Here is a 16,865-nt window from a genome sequence, read left to right on the forward strand (position 1 = left end):
GAAAATCACCTTTCTAAGCGCTTTTGTGGAGCAATAATTTTTTTATACTTCCTGACGTCAGTCAGGAAGTGATCTCTTTGACCCGGAAATGAATAAATACAATGTATTTATTCACAAAAGCGCTCTGGAAATGGCTTTTCAAAGAGCCTCTTCAAGCGCTTTGCGATTTCCCTATACTTTCTATTGAATCACAATCGCTCAGAAAATGGTGCAGGAGCCGTGTTTGTGATTCAATAGAAAGCGCATCGCTCATGTGAGAACACTCATCATTGCACTAGCGCTTTTAAGGTGATTATTAAAATCGCCAGCACCTAAAAAAGAGCGACATCGCTCTTAGTGTGAACAAGCCCTTAAAGTGACCCTGCAGTGAGAGAGATATGGAAGGTGACATATTTATTTCCTTTTGAATAATGTCAGTTACCTGGTTGTCCTTCTGGCTTCAGTAGTGTCTCAAACATCTGAAAACAAGCATGTAGTTAGGGCCCTTTTCCATTAGCCATGATCCGTTTGAACAAGCTGATCGCCGGTGTGGTGCTGATCGCTAGTGCACCGTGAATTACATATAAATCGCTGTGCACTTTTTCCATGAGCACATTTCGATTTTTTGCTAATTGCAAATCTTAGTGCTGCATGATTATTGTTGCGATCGTGTTTCGCTCCCGTCTAAATTGCGTTCAGTGGAAAAAGAAGCTCTTGCAAGCGCAAACACATTTGCGTTTGTGCTTGCAAGTGGAAAAGGAGCCTAGTGTGGTCAAACTTTAAGGACAGCATCTGGTTTCCGTGCTTGTACTGGGTCTTTGGCTTAAAGGACAACCAAGGTGACATGTGACATGATGAGATAGACGTGTATGTACAGTGCCAATCACACAAATAACTAAGCTGTGTTCCTTTTTTTCTTTTTCTGCATGAAAGAGTTAAACATCAGGTATACAAGTGACAGTTTCTGTCCAGGTCAGACTGAGTCAGACTATAGCATAACCCTCACTGATAAGTAATTACAGCCATAAAACACTTTCCTGTCAGTAAATGACTTCTGAAAGCAGAAAAGAGATAGAGTCAATAATTTATAGGTTTGAGCTCTGGTATACATCAATGAAGGTGTCATTGAGCAGAGACAATGAAGCAATAAAAACTTAAAAACTAGATTTAAAAATAAATTAAAACTGTGGGATACCTAAAAAAGTCATTTTTAGAAGAAGAAGGATAGATAAAATAGTTTTTCTCATCAGTTTATTTTCACCTCGGATGTCCTTTAAAGTCCGGCATTTAACATTGTTTAAAAGATGATACGTATATAAATATTCCTCTCAGTACAGAGTCACTTTAAGATCTTTAGAGCCTATTCCATTTATCCGGGATAATGTCCCGCACTTACTTCTGGAGAACTACACAAGCAGTCCTTCCTCCACATCTAGGCATATGGATTGTACTTTAATGCTGGGATTTTGGGAGATGTAGTCAGGTATCATTCTTTCTTCTTTGTGTGTCACGTGATTACACTTGACCGACCTACCCAGCAGTAGATTCCATTGAGGGGGAGACTAGTAAGTTGTGCTGCAGTTCCAAGAATGACACTTGAAACAGATTGTGTACCACTTTGCAATTGTATACTGTTTGCCTTGTTTAATGTTGGGCTTAGCTGGACTTTGAAGTACATACATACTAATGAAAGACAACTGGAGAGGTGTGAAATTAAGCTATCTCTACTATACTATAGATACCACAAAATATTTGAGCACAAGTTTATCTGTCAGAACTGTAAGGCGTTTGTCATTACATTATACAGTATTCTTAGCAATATGTGTTGTGCTGGATCTCTTTTGTCACATTGTTGCTTGAGTTGTTTTTACATTTTCTTCCTGTTTTACTGATTTTTATTTTCCTTTGCCGGTTCTGCTTCTTTCTGTTTTAGTTGATACAACCCCAGATACCGCTGTACTGGACCAGAGCCAAATTAGGACCCAGGTCCTGCTAGCTACAGGGAGGTTAAAAGCTTGCACAGAGAAGAATATTACCCGACAGCTGCTGCAGGTAAGTTGAATTTGAACTCTGCAATCCAAAATAAATTCTAGTCTACCCGACACTGCTTCATTCAAACTGCTTTTATTTGAGTCTATCCATAAAATGTTGCATCTAGACAGCAAATGATGCATTACATTTATAGTGTTAAGTTGCTAACAATGCAGACAACATACAGTTAGGTCCATAAATATTTGGACAGAGACAACTTTTTTGCTAATTTTGGTTCTGTACAATACTACAAGGAATTTTAAGTGAATCACCTCAGATGCAGTTAGTTTTAATTCAGTGGGGTGAAAAAAGGGATTGCATAAAATGTGAGGCAACTAAAAATGTTTTTTAACACAATACCTTAATTTCAGGGGCTCAAAAGTAATTGGACAATTGATTGAAAGGCTATTTTATGGGCAGGTGTGGGCAAGTCTGTGGATGCGTCATTATCAATTAAGCAGATAAAAGACCTGGAGTTGATTTTAGGTGTGGTGCTTGCATGTGGAAGATTTTGCTTTGAACACACAACATACGGTCTCGATGTAGGTTAAAGAAGCCATCCTTAAAGGGACTCCGAGCTCATCTAAAAAATAAAAGTTGTACTCACCCGGGGCTTTTTCCAGCCCAGTGCTGGTCGGGAGGTCCCACGACGGCGTCCTGGCTCCTCTCCTACTCCCCGCTCCGGAATGGCTGACAGGCCGCAGCCCGGGCGACACTCAGCTGAGTGTCGGGCTGCTCCTTCCGCGTATGACGCGGCTGACGTCACACGCCGGCCGCCTCGCGTCATCATGGCGGCCGGCGTGAAAGTACCGCGCATGCGCGATTAAAGCGCGCATGCGCGGTGCTGCCACGCCGGCCGCCGTGATGACGCGAGGCGGCCGGCGTGTGACGTCAGCCGCATCATGCGCGGAAGGAGCAGCCCGACACTCAGCCGAGTGTCGCCCGGGCTGCGGCTTGTCAGCCATTCCAGAGCGGGGAGTAGGAGAGGAGCCAGGACGCCGTCGTGGGACCTCCCGACCAGCACTGGGCTGGAAAAAGCCCCGGGTGAGTACAACTTTTATTTTTTAGATGAGCTCGGAGTCCCTTTAAAGGGACACTTAAGCCAAAGATACACGTTGCCGCATATCTATACGTTGGTAATGCGGCAACGCGTATCTTTGTACGCGTTGCTGCCCGACGGAAAAATTTCAGTAATCTCAATTGAAACCTCATTTTTGATAGATCGTAGGCCATGGGACCTAGTGGCTGTTCGACCGGTCTTGTCACGTAAGCCATGGGACCTAGAGGTGGTTCCACGGTGGTCATTATAAGTTTGGTTTGGAGCAGCAGGAGTTGTCGTGTAGGCTATGGGACTTAGAGGTGGTTCCGCAACAGTCATTATAAGTTTTTTGTTTGGATCAGCAGGAGTTGTCGCGTAAGCCATGGGACCTAGAGGTGGTTCCACGGCGGTCATTATAAGATTGGCTTGGAGCAGCAGGAGTTGTCGCGTAGGCTATGGGACCTAGAGGTGGTTCCACGGCGGTTATTACAATTGGTGCTGAAATAATTCCGATTTTCATGCAGAAATCCTGTTGGTTGGTTTGTGTTAAGCCTCTAATTGGTGCTGCAAATCCGATTTTCATGCAGAAATCTTGTTGTTTCACTTTTTAAGCTTCTTCTAGGGTCTTCCTTGTGATTGGCTTAAAAAAAAATGCATTCCGACGGAATTACGCATAGCAATTCCGGAATTCCATCGGAACGTTATAGCAATTCCATTCCGATGCGACAAAACGTAATTGCCAATTTCCGACCGGAATCGCTGAAAACGGAATTCCGAGGAATGCGGTGAGCATCCCTTTTTGCAATGTTGCCACGTTGACATTATAATTTTATTGCATCGTTTGTTTAGATCCTAGGTTCTCAACGTGTGGTACGCGTACCCCAGGGGGTACTTCTGATGGTTCCAGGGGGTACTTGGGCTTGATATAATTAACCAAGTATAATAAATTTAGAGTTTTAGATTATGATAAATCCTATATAAACAACACCAAATTAGTATTTTAGCTAATTAAAAGCAATAATAAATGCTTGGAAATGGTTTAGAACCAATTATTATGTACTATGATTAAAAATATATTTGTCAAGGGGTACTTGAGATAATGTTTACTATGCCAGGGGGTACTTGGTGAGTACAGGGTTTTAAAAGGGGTACATACCAATAAAATATTGAGAAACACTGGTTTAGATGACACATTTTATGAACTCAAATAGAAGCAATTTGTGTATAGCAGTGTCGAGTGAATCAAATGTTGTTCTTTTGGTTTGGCATGTCCTATTGAAGAAAAGTGCTTTACAAATTACACATCTAAGGCAAGTTACTGCGGAAACACACCCTCATAAGCTAGTTATCTCATATGACCACACTAGAAGCACTAAAAATCCAGAGTGCCTGCAGCTGCACCTATTGTACATTACAGTGTTAAAGAGACAAGACAAGACAAATAACATTTATATCGCGCTTTTCTCCTGGCGGACTCAAAGCGCCAGAGCTGCAGCCACTAGGGCGTGCTCTATAGGCAGTAGCAGTGTTAGGGAAACTTGCCTAAGGTCTCCTACTGAATAGGTGCTGGCTTACTGAAAAGACAGAGCTGAGATTCGAACCCTGGTCTCCTGTGTCAGAGTCAGAGCCCTTAACCATTACACCATCCAGCCACTGACAAAGAGGACCAATGTTGTAAATTAATAAGGGTGAAAGAGTCCCTAAACCTCAGCCTTAGTGATGAAAGGATCGGAGGGTGCCAGGGTTATCAGTTCACCCACTTGCCCATAAATCATTAGACCTCTGAAGCTCCAACCACCCCTTGGCTGCCTGAGTTTTTTCTGAGCTCTGTGGCCACCCCCACCATTGTAACTGTGGCCTTCCCCCAGCTTGGGAGCCACCTATCAGGGCACAGTTGCCAAGTTGGGTGCTGGCTGCGGCTACACAGGTAGGAGTGGCCACAGAGCTTCAGAACACATTACAAAAAAAAACAACACCTCAACAGTTTTGCAGAGGGAGGCCCAAAACTTCATACATCTAATGATTTACGGTTGAGTGGGTGAGTAATTAACCCTAGCACCCACCAATCCTTGCAGCACTGACAGAGAGCTTGGTAAAAATGTTTATGACTTTTTTTTCTTCTATATGAAACTATATCAGTTCAATAACTTGCAATGGTGAAAAAGCTGTCTCCAAGTTGGATTACATAGCACTGTAAAATACACAGGCTGTGGGTGTGCTTTAAACCAGTTATTCTGGACATATGCCTTATTGAGACATACATTATTTTCATATTCACTTACTGACCTAACGGCTGGTCTGTTTTGTTTTAGGAGAGGAAAATGGTATTTGGTCCATACTGATGATAAAATACCTGCACCTGATTTCTATTTGAAACAGCTGCTCAAAAATGCTCCATGTCTTTAAAGGGCAACAGAAATGAGAAGACTAAGGAGGCTGCCATGTGTATTTCTTTTGAAACAATACCAGTTGCCTGGCAGCCCTGCTGGTCTGTTTGGCTGCAAAAGTTTCTGAATAACACCAGAAACAAGCATGCAGCTAATCTGTCAGATCTGATAATAATGTCAGAAACACCTGATCTGCTGCATGTTTGTTCTGGGTCTATGGCTGTAAGTACAAGAGGCATAGAGTCAGCAGAGCTGCCAGGCAACTGGTATTGCTTAAAAGGAAATAAACATGAGACAGCCTCCATATACCTCTCACTTCAGTTGTCCTTTAAATTGGACCTCTGCAGTCCTTTATGTGCTAATTGGGGTTGTTGTTAGCACTTGGAAATGACATCTTAAGATAGAGCGACAGTTAGTCATGGCAGGTACATTACATTGTTAATAAATGCTCCATTTTAAAGCAAACCTGAAGCAAAAATGAATTTGAGATTATGTATTGTATGTGTAGTACAGCTAGGAAATAAAACATTAGAAGCAAAGAAAATAATCTGATATTGTTTTCCAGTACAGGATGAGTAAAAAAAAAAAACTTCAGTTCTCAATGCAAAAGAGCTTCTCTGAGTTATTTGACCCACTGGGTTGACTACAGTCCTGTTTTCTGAAGCACTTAAACAGGAAAGAAACAGTAAGAGACAGCTCGAGATAAGGTTTTACTGCATGAAAGTTCAAATGGTCATTATTTGTTCTTTGTTTTATAGTTTAAATGGCAGTGTGCTTTTAAAACTGTAACTGGGACAGAATTATGTAATATTAATATTAAAAAAAAAAATCTACATAACTGAAAATAAAAATATGAGACTTTTCTTTACTGCTAATGTTCTATTCCTTATCCGTACTACACATACAATTCATTATATCAAAAGGGTTTTTTTTTGCTTCAGGTTTGTTTTAGGGTGTTTTATTACATTTACATGTCAAATAACAAGCATGGAAGCAGAACTGAAAGTATGAGTTTTACTTTCCCTATTGGAATCTGATACAATCTTTTATTTCAAATTGTAGCATAGATCCGCACATTGTGTTACGTGGTCTTTTGACTTTGCATGTTATCGGCAGCCTCCACTGACACCACCGCTTTGCTCAGGCTAGCATAGGTATAGGCCAGGGGAGTCAAACTCAATCATGTAAGGGGCCAAAATCCAAATCATAGTCTAGTCGTGGCCCAAATCGTTTACTAAGATATAACACTTATTGAACAATATCAAACTACGTGGCGTAACTATAGCGAACATGGGGTGCAGCTCCTCCCCCTTCTGCAGAATAGTGCAATGGAGTAGTTTAATATTTACCTGCCTCAGTGCTGCTTCGTCAACAAATAATCAAGATGAAATGTGGCCCAAGGCAAGATACTAGCCCTCATTTCCCCATAGTCTTTTTGGTGTGTGTGTGCGTGCGTACAAGCGTGCGTGCGTGTGGGTGTGCGTGTGTGTGTCCCCCAATAGGGGGCCCCATGGTAATTTTTCTGCTATTGGTTGCTGCTACTGCACCCCACCTCAAACTGACAACATTTCAACCAGAAACACAGAAGTAGAAAAGCCAAACGCTCTAAAACCCCCAAAACAAAACCACTCCACCGGTGCAGGATCAGGCAAGCCACACCAAAAGTAGAATCAACAAAGGAGGATCCGCAGTCACAGCGAAGTAGTAAAAGCTGGTATTCTTTATTGAAAAACGCCACAAAAAATGACACACATAGGACCAGGAGATGTGGAATGCATTGCCACAGGAAGTCGTTATGGCAAACTCTATACCTGCATTTAAAGGGGGCTTAGATGCTTTCCTTGCGTTGAAAGACATCCATGGCTACAATTACTAGGTAATGCCTAATGATGTTGATCCAGGGATTTTATCTGATTGCCATCTGGAGTCGGGAAGGAATTTTTCCCTTTAGGGGCTAATTGGACCATGCCTTGTAAGGGTTTTTTCGCCTTCCTCTGGATCAACAGGGATATGTGAGGGAGCAGGCTGGTGTTGTACTTTGTACTGGTTGAACTCGATGGACGTATGTCTTTTTTCAACCAAAATAACTATGTAACTATGTAACTATGTAACTATGACTGACGCGTATCGGGCTCAAAATCTGCCCTTAAAGGAATACTATCGATGTATGCATTTATTTTTAAATGCTGTATGTTGTAGCACACATTAGGGCAAGTACTAGGAGCCATTTGATTCCTCACACAGCTGTTCCTCTCAGCTGTAATATCCTCTGTCAGTTTTGGCGTCAGTGTTGGATACAAATGTATCTAATACTGAGGGCTCCTAGAGGGCTAGACCATGTCTCTGCAAAGGGGAGATGCTATCAACTCCTCAGTTTATAGTTTAATTATCACCTTGCTGAAAGAATCTTGTTGATATGGTGGTAAGGGGTTAAAGATTCTAGCAATGTGTGTTTATTATCTTTGCTTCTCTTTACTGATAAAGATACTAATAATGCTAATTGTAGACAGTGGTCTGCCCCTCTCAGCAGCTTGTAAAGTGGATGCAGCCTGGAGTGAATCTCCTCAAGCAGGCAGCCAGTCTGAGTGTAAACACAGACTATTGTTATAGCTTGTTATATTCCAGCAATATTCCAGCTCATTTAGTTACCTGTTACCACCTCAGATCAGCCTATTTCTCCTCATGTCTGCTGCATGTTGTGAGTGACACAGTGAAATATATTTGTGAGCTGTGTGACAGGTGACCCAAACTACTATGAGCTGTGTGAGAAATGAATTTTTAAGCAGGGATAGTGAGAGAGAGACCTGGGTGAATAAATAAAGTGCCCCTAGCACTAGTGGTAATGTGTACACTAATATAGAGTATTAAAAAAAAAAGTCGTTTCAATCGATAGTACTCCTTTAATCATAGTCATACAGATTCTGAAAGAGGCGGGGACTTTATAGCAGAAGGTAAAGGGAGGGGAAAGCCCCACACCCAATCGTCCTGAGAAAAGCCACAACCCCTTAAAGAGAACATCACACAACTTGTAATGAAAGACAACTGGATGGTTAAATAGAAATAGTGCATCATTACAAAAGTACAAAAATGTAGCAAGATTTGTAAAAAACATCTAAATATAAAATTTCATACAAATAGTACAAGTGAATATAAATTTTGCCAGTTTTTATATTCACTTATACTATTTGTATGAAATTTTATATTTAGATGTTTTTTACAAATCTTGCTACATTTTTGTACTTTTGTAATGATGCACTATTTCTATTTAACCATCCAGTTGTCTTTTATTACAAGTTGTGTGATGTTCTCTTTAAGGGGTTGTGGCTTTTCTCAGGACGATTGGGTGTGGGGCTTTCCCCTCCCTTTTCCTTCTGCTATAAAGTCCCCGCCTCTTTCAGAATCTGTATGACAATGATTAAGGGCAGATTTTGAGCCCGATACGCGTCAGTCATTTCCTGGTCCTATGTGTGTCATTTTTTGTGGCGTTTTTCAATAAAGAATACCAGCTTTTACTACTTCGCTGTGACTGCGGATCCTCCTTTGTTGATTCTATTTCAACCAGAAACACTGTCACCACCGGTGTTCTACTGTGGATGGGAAGGCAGTGTGCTGCTGTTCTTTTGCTGCTTACAATGATGCACATTTAAAGCTCTGGAGGGCCAATGGCAAAGAGGGATGCGTTCGGGCCACAGGCCTTGTGTTTGACACCCGTAGGCTGTAAAAATCTAGTCTAAAAGAGAGATTGGAATGTTCCATCAGTGATTAAATGATATTAAAACCTTTGATGAAAGGTCACCTTCGTACTTATTTCCATCAAGTGCTTTTTCCTGAGAGAGGTGTACAAGATTTTGGCACACAGTACACTGCAATCAATACCACATCTATCTTAAGGTGCTCATTAATGTTACAATTTTTTTTTGATTTTTACGATCAGATTGTACAGAAAACTGTGCAATGTGTGGTGAAAATCTATGTAAAATGATTCTATGATTGATTGGAAAAGAAAATATAATTGCTCTGAATGTTGGATTTTACGATCGTATTGTTAGAGAGAGAATGCCCTAATCGACCCATTTATAGGAACAATCAATATTTACCTTCCGATTACTTTTCATCGTAAAAATTGCGTTGAAATATTGCATCTGATGAAAAAATGTTACAGTTAATAGGCACCTTTAGGGAAATATGTGCTGAGCTTTACTGACTCACAGACATTGGTCACAATTATGTAGAGTATGGTACTCCAGAACCACTGTGCAGGGCAGAGGCAGTCATAGACCATGCCCATGACTGTCTGTATGCAGGGAATGTAGACAAGAGACACAGAACATTTATATCGCACTTTTCTCCAGAGCTGCAGCCACTAGGGTGCGCTCTATAGGCATTAGCAGTGGTAAGGATTCTTGCCCAAACTCTATTTGAACCCTGGTCTCCTGTGTCAGAGGCAGAGCACTTAGCCAGTACATTATCCAACCACTATCGAAATGTCTCTATTCTGAATGTATCAGATTGTGATGGGGAAGCTAGACTAGCTAATGTTATTTTCTGGTACTAGGAATGGTTTATTTCTTGCACTGTGATCACTTCTTATGTTTTGATTCAGAGAGTGCGAGGAGGGTGTGGTTTCTCCCATGGGGAGCGCTGTCGTGTCACTTCTAAGTGAGTATCATTAAGTTAGTGAAAAAACATTACAAATTAATGTATGTTTAGTACATGTTCCATTCCAGTTGTTTTTTTCTGTGCTCAGTAAAACTGTCAAATGGCAGTGTACCCTGTGGGAGCAGTAACCAGTAAGGTTCAGCGAAACCTGATGGCTGTATGCGCATATTCTGACAAGTTTATTCTATGTCTGTTCTGGCTCCCATTCGGACTGTGGTGTTGTGTAGCCTGAAGCAGAAAGTACTTTTCAAATGCTTACCTTTAAAGTGAACCAGAGGTGAAAATAAACTGATGACATAAACAATTATATTTATCTTCCTACTCCGAAACATAACTTTATTAAGTATCCAATGGTTTTCTTTTATGTTTAAACATTTACAAAGTAGGTTGAATTACTGTCCCTAATCAGCAGCAGCCTATTAAGTGACCCAGAGTGAGAAAAAGGTCAATAGTTCATGTATTTTATCTCTCCCTGCACTTAGTTGTATTCTGCCAGGAAAATCTTTATGGCTGTAATTAGCTTATCAGTGATGTTTACTATATTCCCAACAAGGTACCAACAAGACAGAAACTGTCACTTCCATGCCTAGAAATTATCTCTTTCAGGCAGCAAAATAGAACAGCCAGCTTAGTAATATGTTTTGTACTGTACATACACATGTTTGTCTCATCATGTCACATGTCGCCTCAGGTACACTTTAAAAAATGTTTACTTTGTATGAGCAGGATCAGGCTAAATAGTATTGTATTAAGTGAGAACTACAGTAGCCACTTTAACTTGTTTTATTTCTTTTTACTTCAGTTTTCTGCCAAACAACGTATCTGCCACGGATTCTTACTCCCAGAAGGCTTTCTGTGGGGTGTACTCTAATGATGGTGCAATATTTATGTCAGCTTGTCAAGGTATAGTGCTAAAGTTTCCAATCTCCCTTATGAAAGATACAGCTTGCTTGTGCATGCTCTCAGGATATCTCAGCTTCATTACTGCTACACCCTTCTTCTGTGTGATATGTATGAGAACTGTCTGCTATCCAGTCCAGCCTGAATTCTGCTGCATGACCTATATACCTCATAACTTGCTCCTCTGTTGCCTCTGTGTCATTCACTCCACTGGCTGCCTCGTAACAGTCACAGTGGTCTGACACTCACAATTGGATCAACCACTGTCATTAGGTGCAGGAGTGCTACAGCTACAAGGAGAATGATGCCTCCTGTCAAGCTGGCACTTCTATATCAATCTTTATTGCTTTGTAAAAACCATTAATAAAGCCAACATTTTGGACCACACGGTCACTTTTTAGGCAGCTGCACACAGCACATCACTCTCAGTTAGTGCATAGAGGTGATTTCACCAATTCTACATTTTATGGTTTTTGTTGTTGTTGTTGCAAGTACAAGCAGTAGAAAGATTCTTACACAGTCTTTGCCTTTGAAAAGGGACCCTGTGCAGTGAAATGTTGGCTTTATTAACGGTTTCTATGAAGCAATAAAGATTGTTATAGAAAGTGCTAGCTTTTTATTTTGACTCCAATGGCTGCCTGTTGCACAAAGGATACCATTCAGACTCCTACAAAGCTCTCCTCAGCCTGGCTTCCACTTACATAACTGCATTTACTTCTGAATACCATCCTAATCACAACTTGTTCTAATAACACTCCAATTTCATCTGTTCTAGTCGTCTCATCTTATTTTCATGTTCCTCATCTCCTCTACAACTCCCCCCCCCCCCACAATCTGTTCAGCACTCCTGCACTCTAGCTATCATCAGACACAATCTAACAAGTTACCACTTCAGGCAAGAATATAATGTGACCTAGGATATTTCCATCAGTTACCGACCTGCCAAGGTATCACCATGTAGACTTGAATAAGGAACACACTACCACCTTCTGTATAGCTAACTGAATCTCATTATCCTTTGGTTCCACCCTTTTTTTAAATCTTTTTAACTTTTGAGTATAATGAAGAGGGTGTGCTAGTCAGCCATATATTGTCTGTATGCCCCTCATTGTTTGGGCAACTGTATGTACCATGCCTAAGCTCAGGATTCCTTTTGTTCACCACTAGCCTATCTGAAACGGAATGTTATACCAGTGACAATACTGGGCAGTCATGAAGACAGGCATGAATTCCATTCAGTTACACATTAAAGCATACCAGGACTCCAGGAATGGTGGAATGATTAAATAATAATAATTATAAAAAAATCCTTATGGGTAGGTTCTCTTAGTGACTTTCATGGTCAACGTCTATACAGTGGTAGGGAAATATGAAGGTTAAGAGTGGTGGACTACTCCTTTATCTAGCTCTTGATTTGCCCATTTACTATATGAAGCAAGTGTTCAGTAGAATCCTGAGCTATGCAACACACGTCATCTTTAGGATTTGTAGGAAGCAAGATGCTAACCCCCATGATCCAGAGACAGCAGATTCTCGGATGGTTAATTAGATGCAATTCTGGCTGGTACTTGCCATGAGAAGTGTCAGACAAAACCATGGAAACCAGATGCTAAGTGGCAGAGCTGTGAGATGCAGCACTGGATCCTAGACATGTGAGTGAGCCATCTGTTTGCTCTGGTCACATTTCTGCAGAGCATGAGGGGGTCGGGGCATCTCTATTAGATGGGCGGCTGTGAGAGATAGGGGGACCGGCGATCGCTTTTTCCTCCCTTCAAAAGTTGGGAGGTGTAAATTAGTAATATTTTTCTTCTTTTTTTCCTGTTTCTTTACTCCATTATTCATCATTTTTTCTCTCTGTGTCAGATCAAAATATTCGCCTTTATAACTGCCGATATGGAGCCTTCAAGAAATTCCGCACCGTGAGGGCCAGAGATGTTGGATGGAGTGTTCTTGATGTGGCCTTTACTCCAGATGGTGGACACTTCATGTATTCAAGCTGGTCTGACTACAGTCAGTATGCCCACACTGTCTCTTCTTCTTCTCTTTAGAAATATGAGTCATTTGGCTTAATTATACTCTGTGAGAACTTATGCTCAGCCCAGCAGAGGGAAGGGGGAGGGGTCCTTTTCAGCTTTGATAGCCCTCAAATAGATGACCATAGCTCTCCTTAAATACAAGGGTATGAAATAAAACACCACGCTAGAGATTTTGGCATAGCCGGTGCTGCCATTGGCCCTAATGGGAATCACTATAAAAGCAGCACTTGGACAGTAATTTGGGCACTGTCAAATGCACAAATTACTACAAAAATAGCATAATTCGGCCGCCATCGATAGCTGGCAGCCGAATTACGTCTTTCCCTGCTATGCACAGCGACCTGACGGGGGAATAGTAAATAACACCGTGCAGGAGCAGGGTTAGCCTTTTCCCAGATTTGCCCTGCGCCAAAATTTCCTGGTGGCTTAATTATAGGTATGTAAACTGACTACTTCTACAAACATTTTTTGAAAGAATGGGTTGCTCTCAGGAGCTCAGTGACTTCCAGTGTGATATGTCTTGGATGCCACCTGTGCAATAGATCCATTTCTGGGTAGGTGTCTCTACATTTTTGGCAATATATGGTAGCGTGTGTGTGTTTTGTGTTTCCAAGCTACAGAAGGTTAAAGTCTTTCTTTACAGCAGGCAAATCTACTTTTCAGCAAGTATCCTGCTGTTATGGGAGTGTGCTTCCCAACATAATCTTTTTAATGTGGTTTCCATTTTAATGATCTTTGTGCCCCTTGCCAGGAAGCAATCATCAAAGCAGATGTTGTTGAAAGAAAGAGAGTATAAATAAATATTTCATGCAGATATAAGCAAAGTAGAACAATAATGGGCTTTGTTGAAATTATACAGTACACAAGTGGTTGCGCGCTATAACACAACACGTGGCTGTCTGTAGCGAAGCATGATGATGTAGCCTCTTCTTTATATTAAATAGGCAGTCCACAGAAATGCATGCTGCAGTGTGATATCACACCACACTGATGTGGATGTCAGACTTTGCTTTCTATGTAATGTTTGATGTCATTGCATATCATTCGCTGTGGACAGTACATTGTACTACTGCACAACTCACATTCTGAACAAACCCTTATACTAGATCATACAGGCTTTATTAACAAACACAAACTACCTAAACAAAAGGTATCCTGGGAAGCCCTTTCCCTCAGTCGTTTATAAGCCACGTGCTGCTGGGTTTCAAAGCTATCTTCATGAACTGTTCAATTTTATGCTATCTCCCAAGTCTAATTGCATGCTGGCCCTATAATTGTCTGAGGAATCTCATATTGGTTTTAGAGCACATGACTTTTCACTATGCATACATTGGTTATCACTGGACCTGCACGCCATGTTTATGATCATGTATATATTCCAGACAAGGGTTGAAGACATTTACCATTTCATATCTTGAGTCTGAAAAGCAATATTTCAAGACTAAAGATAGTCACACACACCAGTAGTTTGTTGGCCCTTTAAGCTTCAGTTTGCTTCAGGCTTTGCATTCATGGTCTTCTGATATCCATAGACATGTTTTCGATTTTACATTTGAAAAAGTACAACTGTCTTCTTGCAGTAAATCAATTAAGAGGTGATTGAATGTTTCAGAAAGTTATCAAATTGGAATAGAATTACCAGGATAAGGAGGGATTTCTTTTTATTATTATTATTATTATTATTATTTTTTAGCAATTTTGCATTGTAGTATTTGTATTTATTTAAATTACCTTATGGAAATAAAACTGGATGCATGTGTAATGATTAAAAATACATTTTCAATCACTTAATTAATCAAACAAGTGAATGGTATAAAGGGCAGGCTAGAGCATACCTGGCTGGACAGAATATTTTTTTAAGGGTGGGAGCAGGAGGTGGAGCTTTTAAGAGACAAAAAACACACAGAGACAACCAGGAGAACCAATATAGTGTGGTAAGCCAGATATATGGTCAATTGTGCAATACAGAAAGATACTCACAAAACCGGGCCTTCAAGCCAAGCAACCACGGTACAGGGCATGTGGAGAAGACCCATCTCCACTTGGGATTGTGGTACAATCTGGAGGTATAGATGGCTGCTCTCCAAAAACATAAGACTCCTAGGGTATCTCCTAGAGCGGGTAGATGACCTACAGGAGAGAGGAGGTGCACCAAAAAAAGTATAAAAGTATAAAAAGCAGTTTAAAATGTACCATGTGGCTTAAGGTCCGTACACACGCCGGACTGCAGGCAACGACGGGTCTGTCGTTACCTCCCGCTGGGTGGGCGTTCGAGCGACAGTCCAGCGTGTGTACAGTCTGTCTGCAGACTGATATGGCTGTTTCTGAGCGATCCGCCCGGCGGACAGCCGTATCAGTCCGCCGACAGACTGTACACACGCCGGACTGTCTGCTGAAAACCCGCCCAGTGGGAGGTAACGACAGACCCGTCGTTGCCTGCAGTCCGGCGTGTGTACGGACCTTTACCTGAACTAAAGGCTATTAGTAGAGAAAAATAGGGTTACGTTTATTCACACTAAAATGACAGTGAGCCTGATCCAATTCCTGTTCTTACTTTTCAGTGCTCTGCAATCGAAAAAGTACCAAAAAGTAGGTGTAAAAGTACTGTCAAAAGTAGTTTCTTGCTTGCTGGTGGCCTAATAGGCATTTTATTCATAGGTGCGAAAATATCACCCAGGAGAAAACTTAGGGGAAAAAATGAATTGGATCGGGTCCAGTATGTTTCACGGGTGTTGCTCTCTTCATTGTTCAATACAGTGTCTGCAGGAGTAAAGCCTCATATACAATAACTCACATTTGGATAAAAAAAAATCCTGTAGATGGGCTTTAAGAAAATGCACTGCCACAACTTCATCTTCAGAAATGAATTAAACTGTATATTGTTAATTAGTAGAGTGCTTACTTCTGAGTGCATAGGACCATGTACTTAATGATTTACTTTCTTATTCCAGTTCATGTCTGTAACATTTATGGGGAGCCAGAGTCTCACGTCGCACTGGATCTCTGGTAATGGTGGTATATGTCTTTTCATTGTTTGTACCATTTATGGAATATTTTTACACCTTTACAGTATTTTACCTCACAATTCTCATATCCTTCCCATAGTCCCTCAGAGAGACGCTTTGCTGTTTTCTCTCTAACCGTATCATGTGACGGACGGGAAGTGCTTGGTGGGTGAGTGGACAATTATTTCTGTTGATGAAGGGCACTAAAATTAATTGTCTATGGCAGATTAAACAACTGGTTAATTATTGAAAAATGCTTGGAGCATGCGTTTGGCACGGAGCCCATGCAGTGTGAACATAAAACTGTGCAGTCCATGCACTTCTGATGTCCGTGCGCGTCTGCCTCCTGCATGTGTTGCTGAAATACAGACGGCAGTGCGTGTAACATTGAACGGGGCTTAACCCTCCTGGCGGTTTGCTAAAAAATCGCCAGGGGGCAGCAAATCTTTTTTTTTTAAAAAAAATTTTTTTCATGTAGCGAGACAAAGTCTCGCTACATGATAGCCGCTGCTCAGCGGCATCCCCCCAGCCCCTCCGATCGCCACCGGCGATCAGGAGATCCCGTTCAAAGAACGGGATCTCCTGGAGGGCTTCCCCCGTCGCCATGGCGACGGGGCGGGATGACGTCAACGACGTCGTGACGTCATAGGGGATTCCGATCCACCCCATAGAGCTGCCTGGCACTGATTGGCCAGGCAGCGCACGGGGTCTGGGGGGGGGGGGCGGCTGCGGCGCGACGGATAGCGGCGGATCGGCGGGTAGCGGCGGCGATCGGGCACTGCACGCAGCTAGCAAAGTGCTAGCTGCGTGCAGGAAAAAAAAAATTATG

The 16,865-nt window shown here is 41.6% G+C and overlaps 1 protein-coding gene across 3 annotated transcripts in view; it reads left to right on the forward strand.

The window, feature by feature from the left end:
• DCAF11 (DDB1 and CUL4 associated factor 11) overlaps positions 1-16,865 on the forward strand; it is a 66,985-nt gene that overhangs the window by 34,720 nt on the left and 15,400 nt on the right. For all 3 annotated transcript variants that reach the window (XM_068242454.1, XM_068242459.1, XM_068242464.1), the window contains 6 exons: positions 1,913-2,031; positions 10,040-10,095; positions 10,898-10,998; positions 12,859-13,005; positions 15,983-16,037; positions 16,137-16,205. In XM_068242454.1, coding sequence (XP_068098555.1) covers positions 1,913-2,031; positions 10,040-10,095; positions 10,898-10,998; positions 12,859-13,005; positions 15,983-16,037; positions 16,137-16,205 — 547 coding nt within the window. The remainder of the gene's footprint in view (positions 1-1,912; positions 2,032-10,039; positions 10,096-10,897; positions 10,999-12,858; positions 13,006-15,982; positions 16,038-16,136; positions 16,206-16,865) is intronic.

The sequence above is a fragment of the Hyperolius riggenbachi genome, chromosome 1 (assembly GCF_040937935.1).
Source record: "Hyperolius riggenbachi isolate aHypRig1 chromosome 1, aHypRig1.pri, whole genome shotgun sequence".
In the NCBI taxonomy this organism is placed as follows: Eukaryota; Metazoa; Chordata; class Amphibia; order Anura; family Hyperoliidae; genus Hyperolius; species Hyperolius riggenbachi.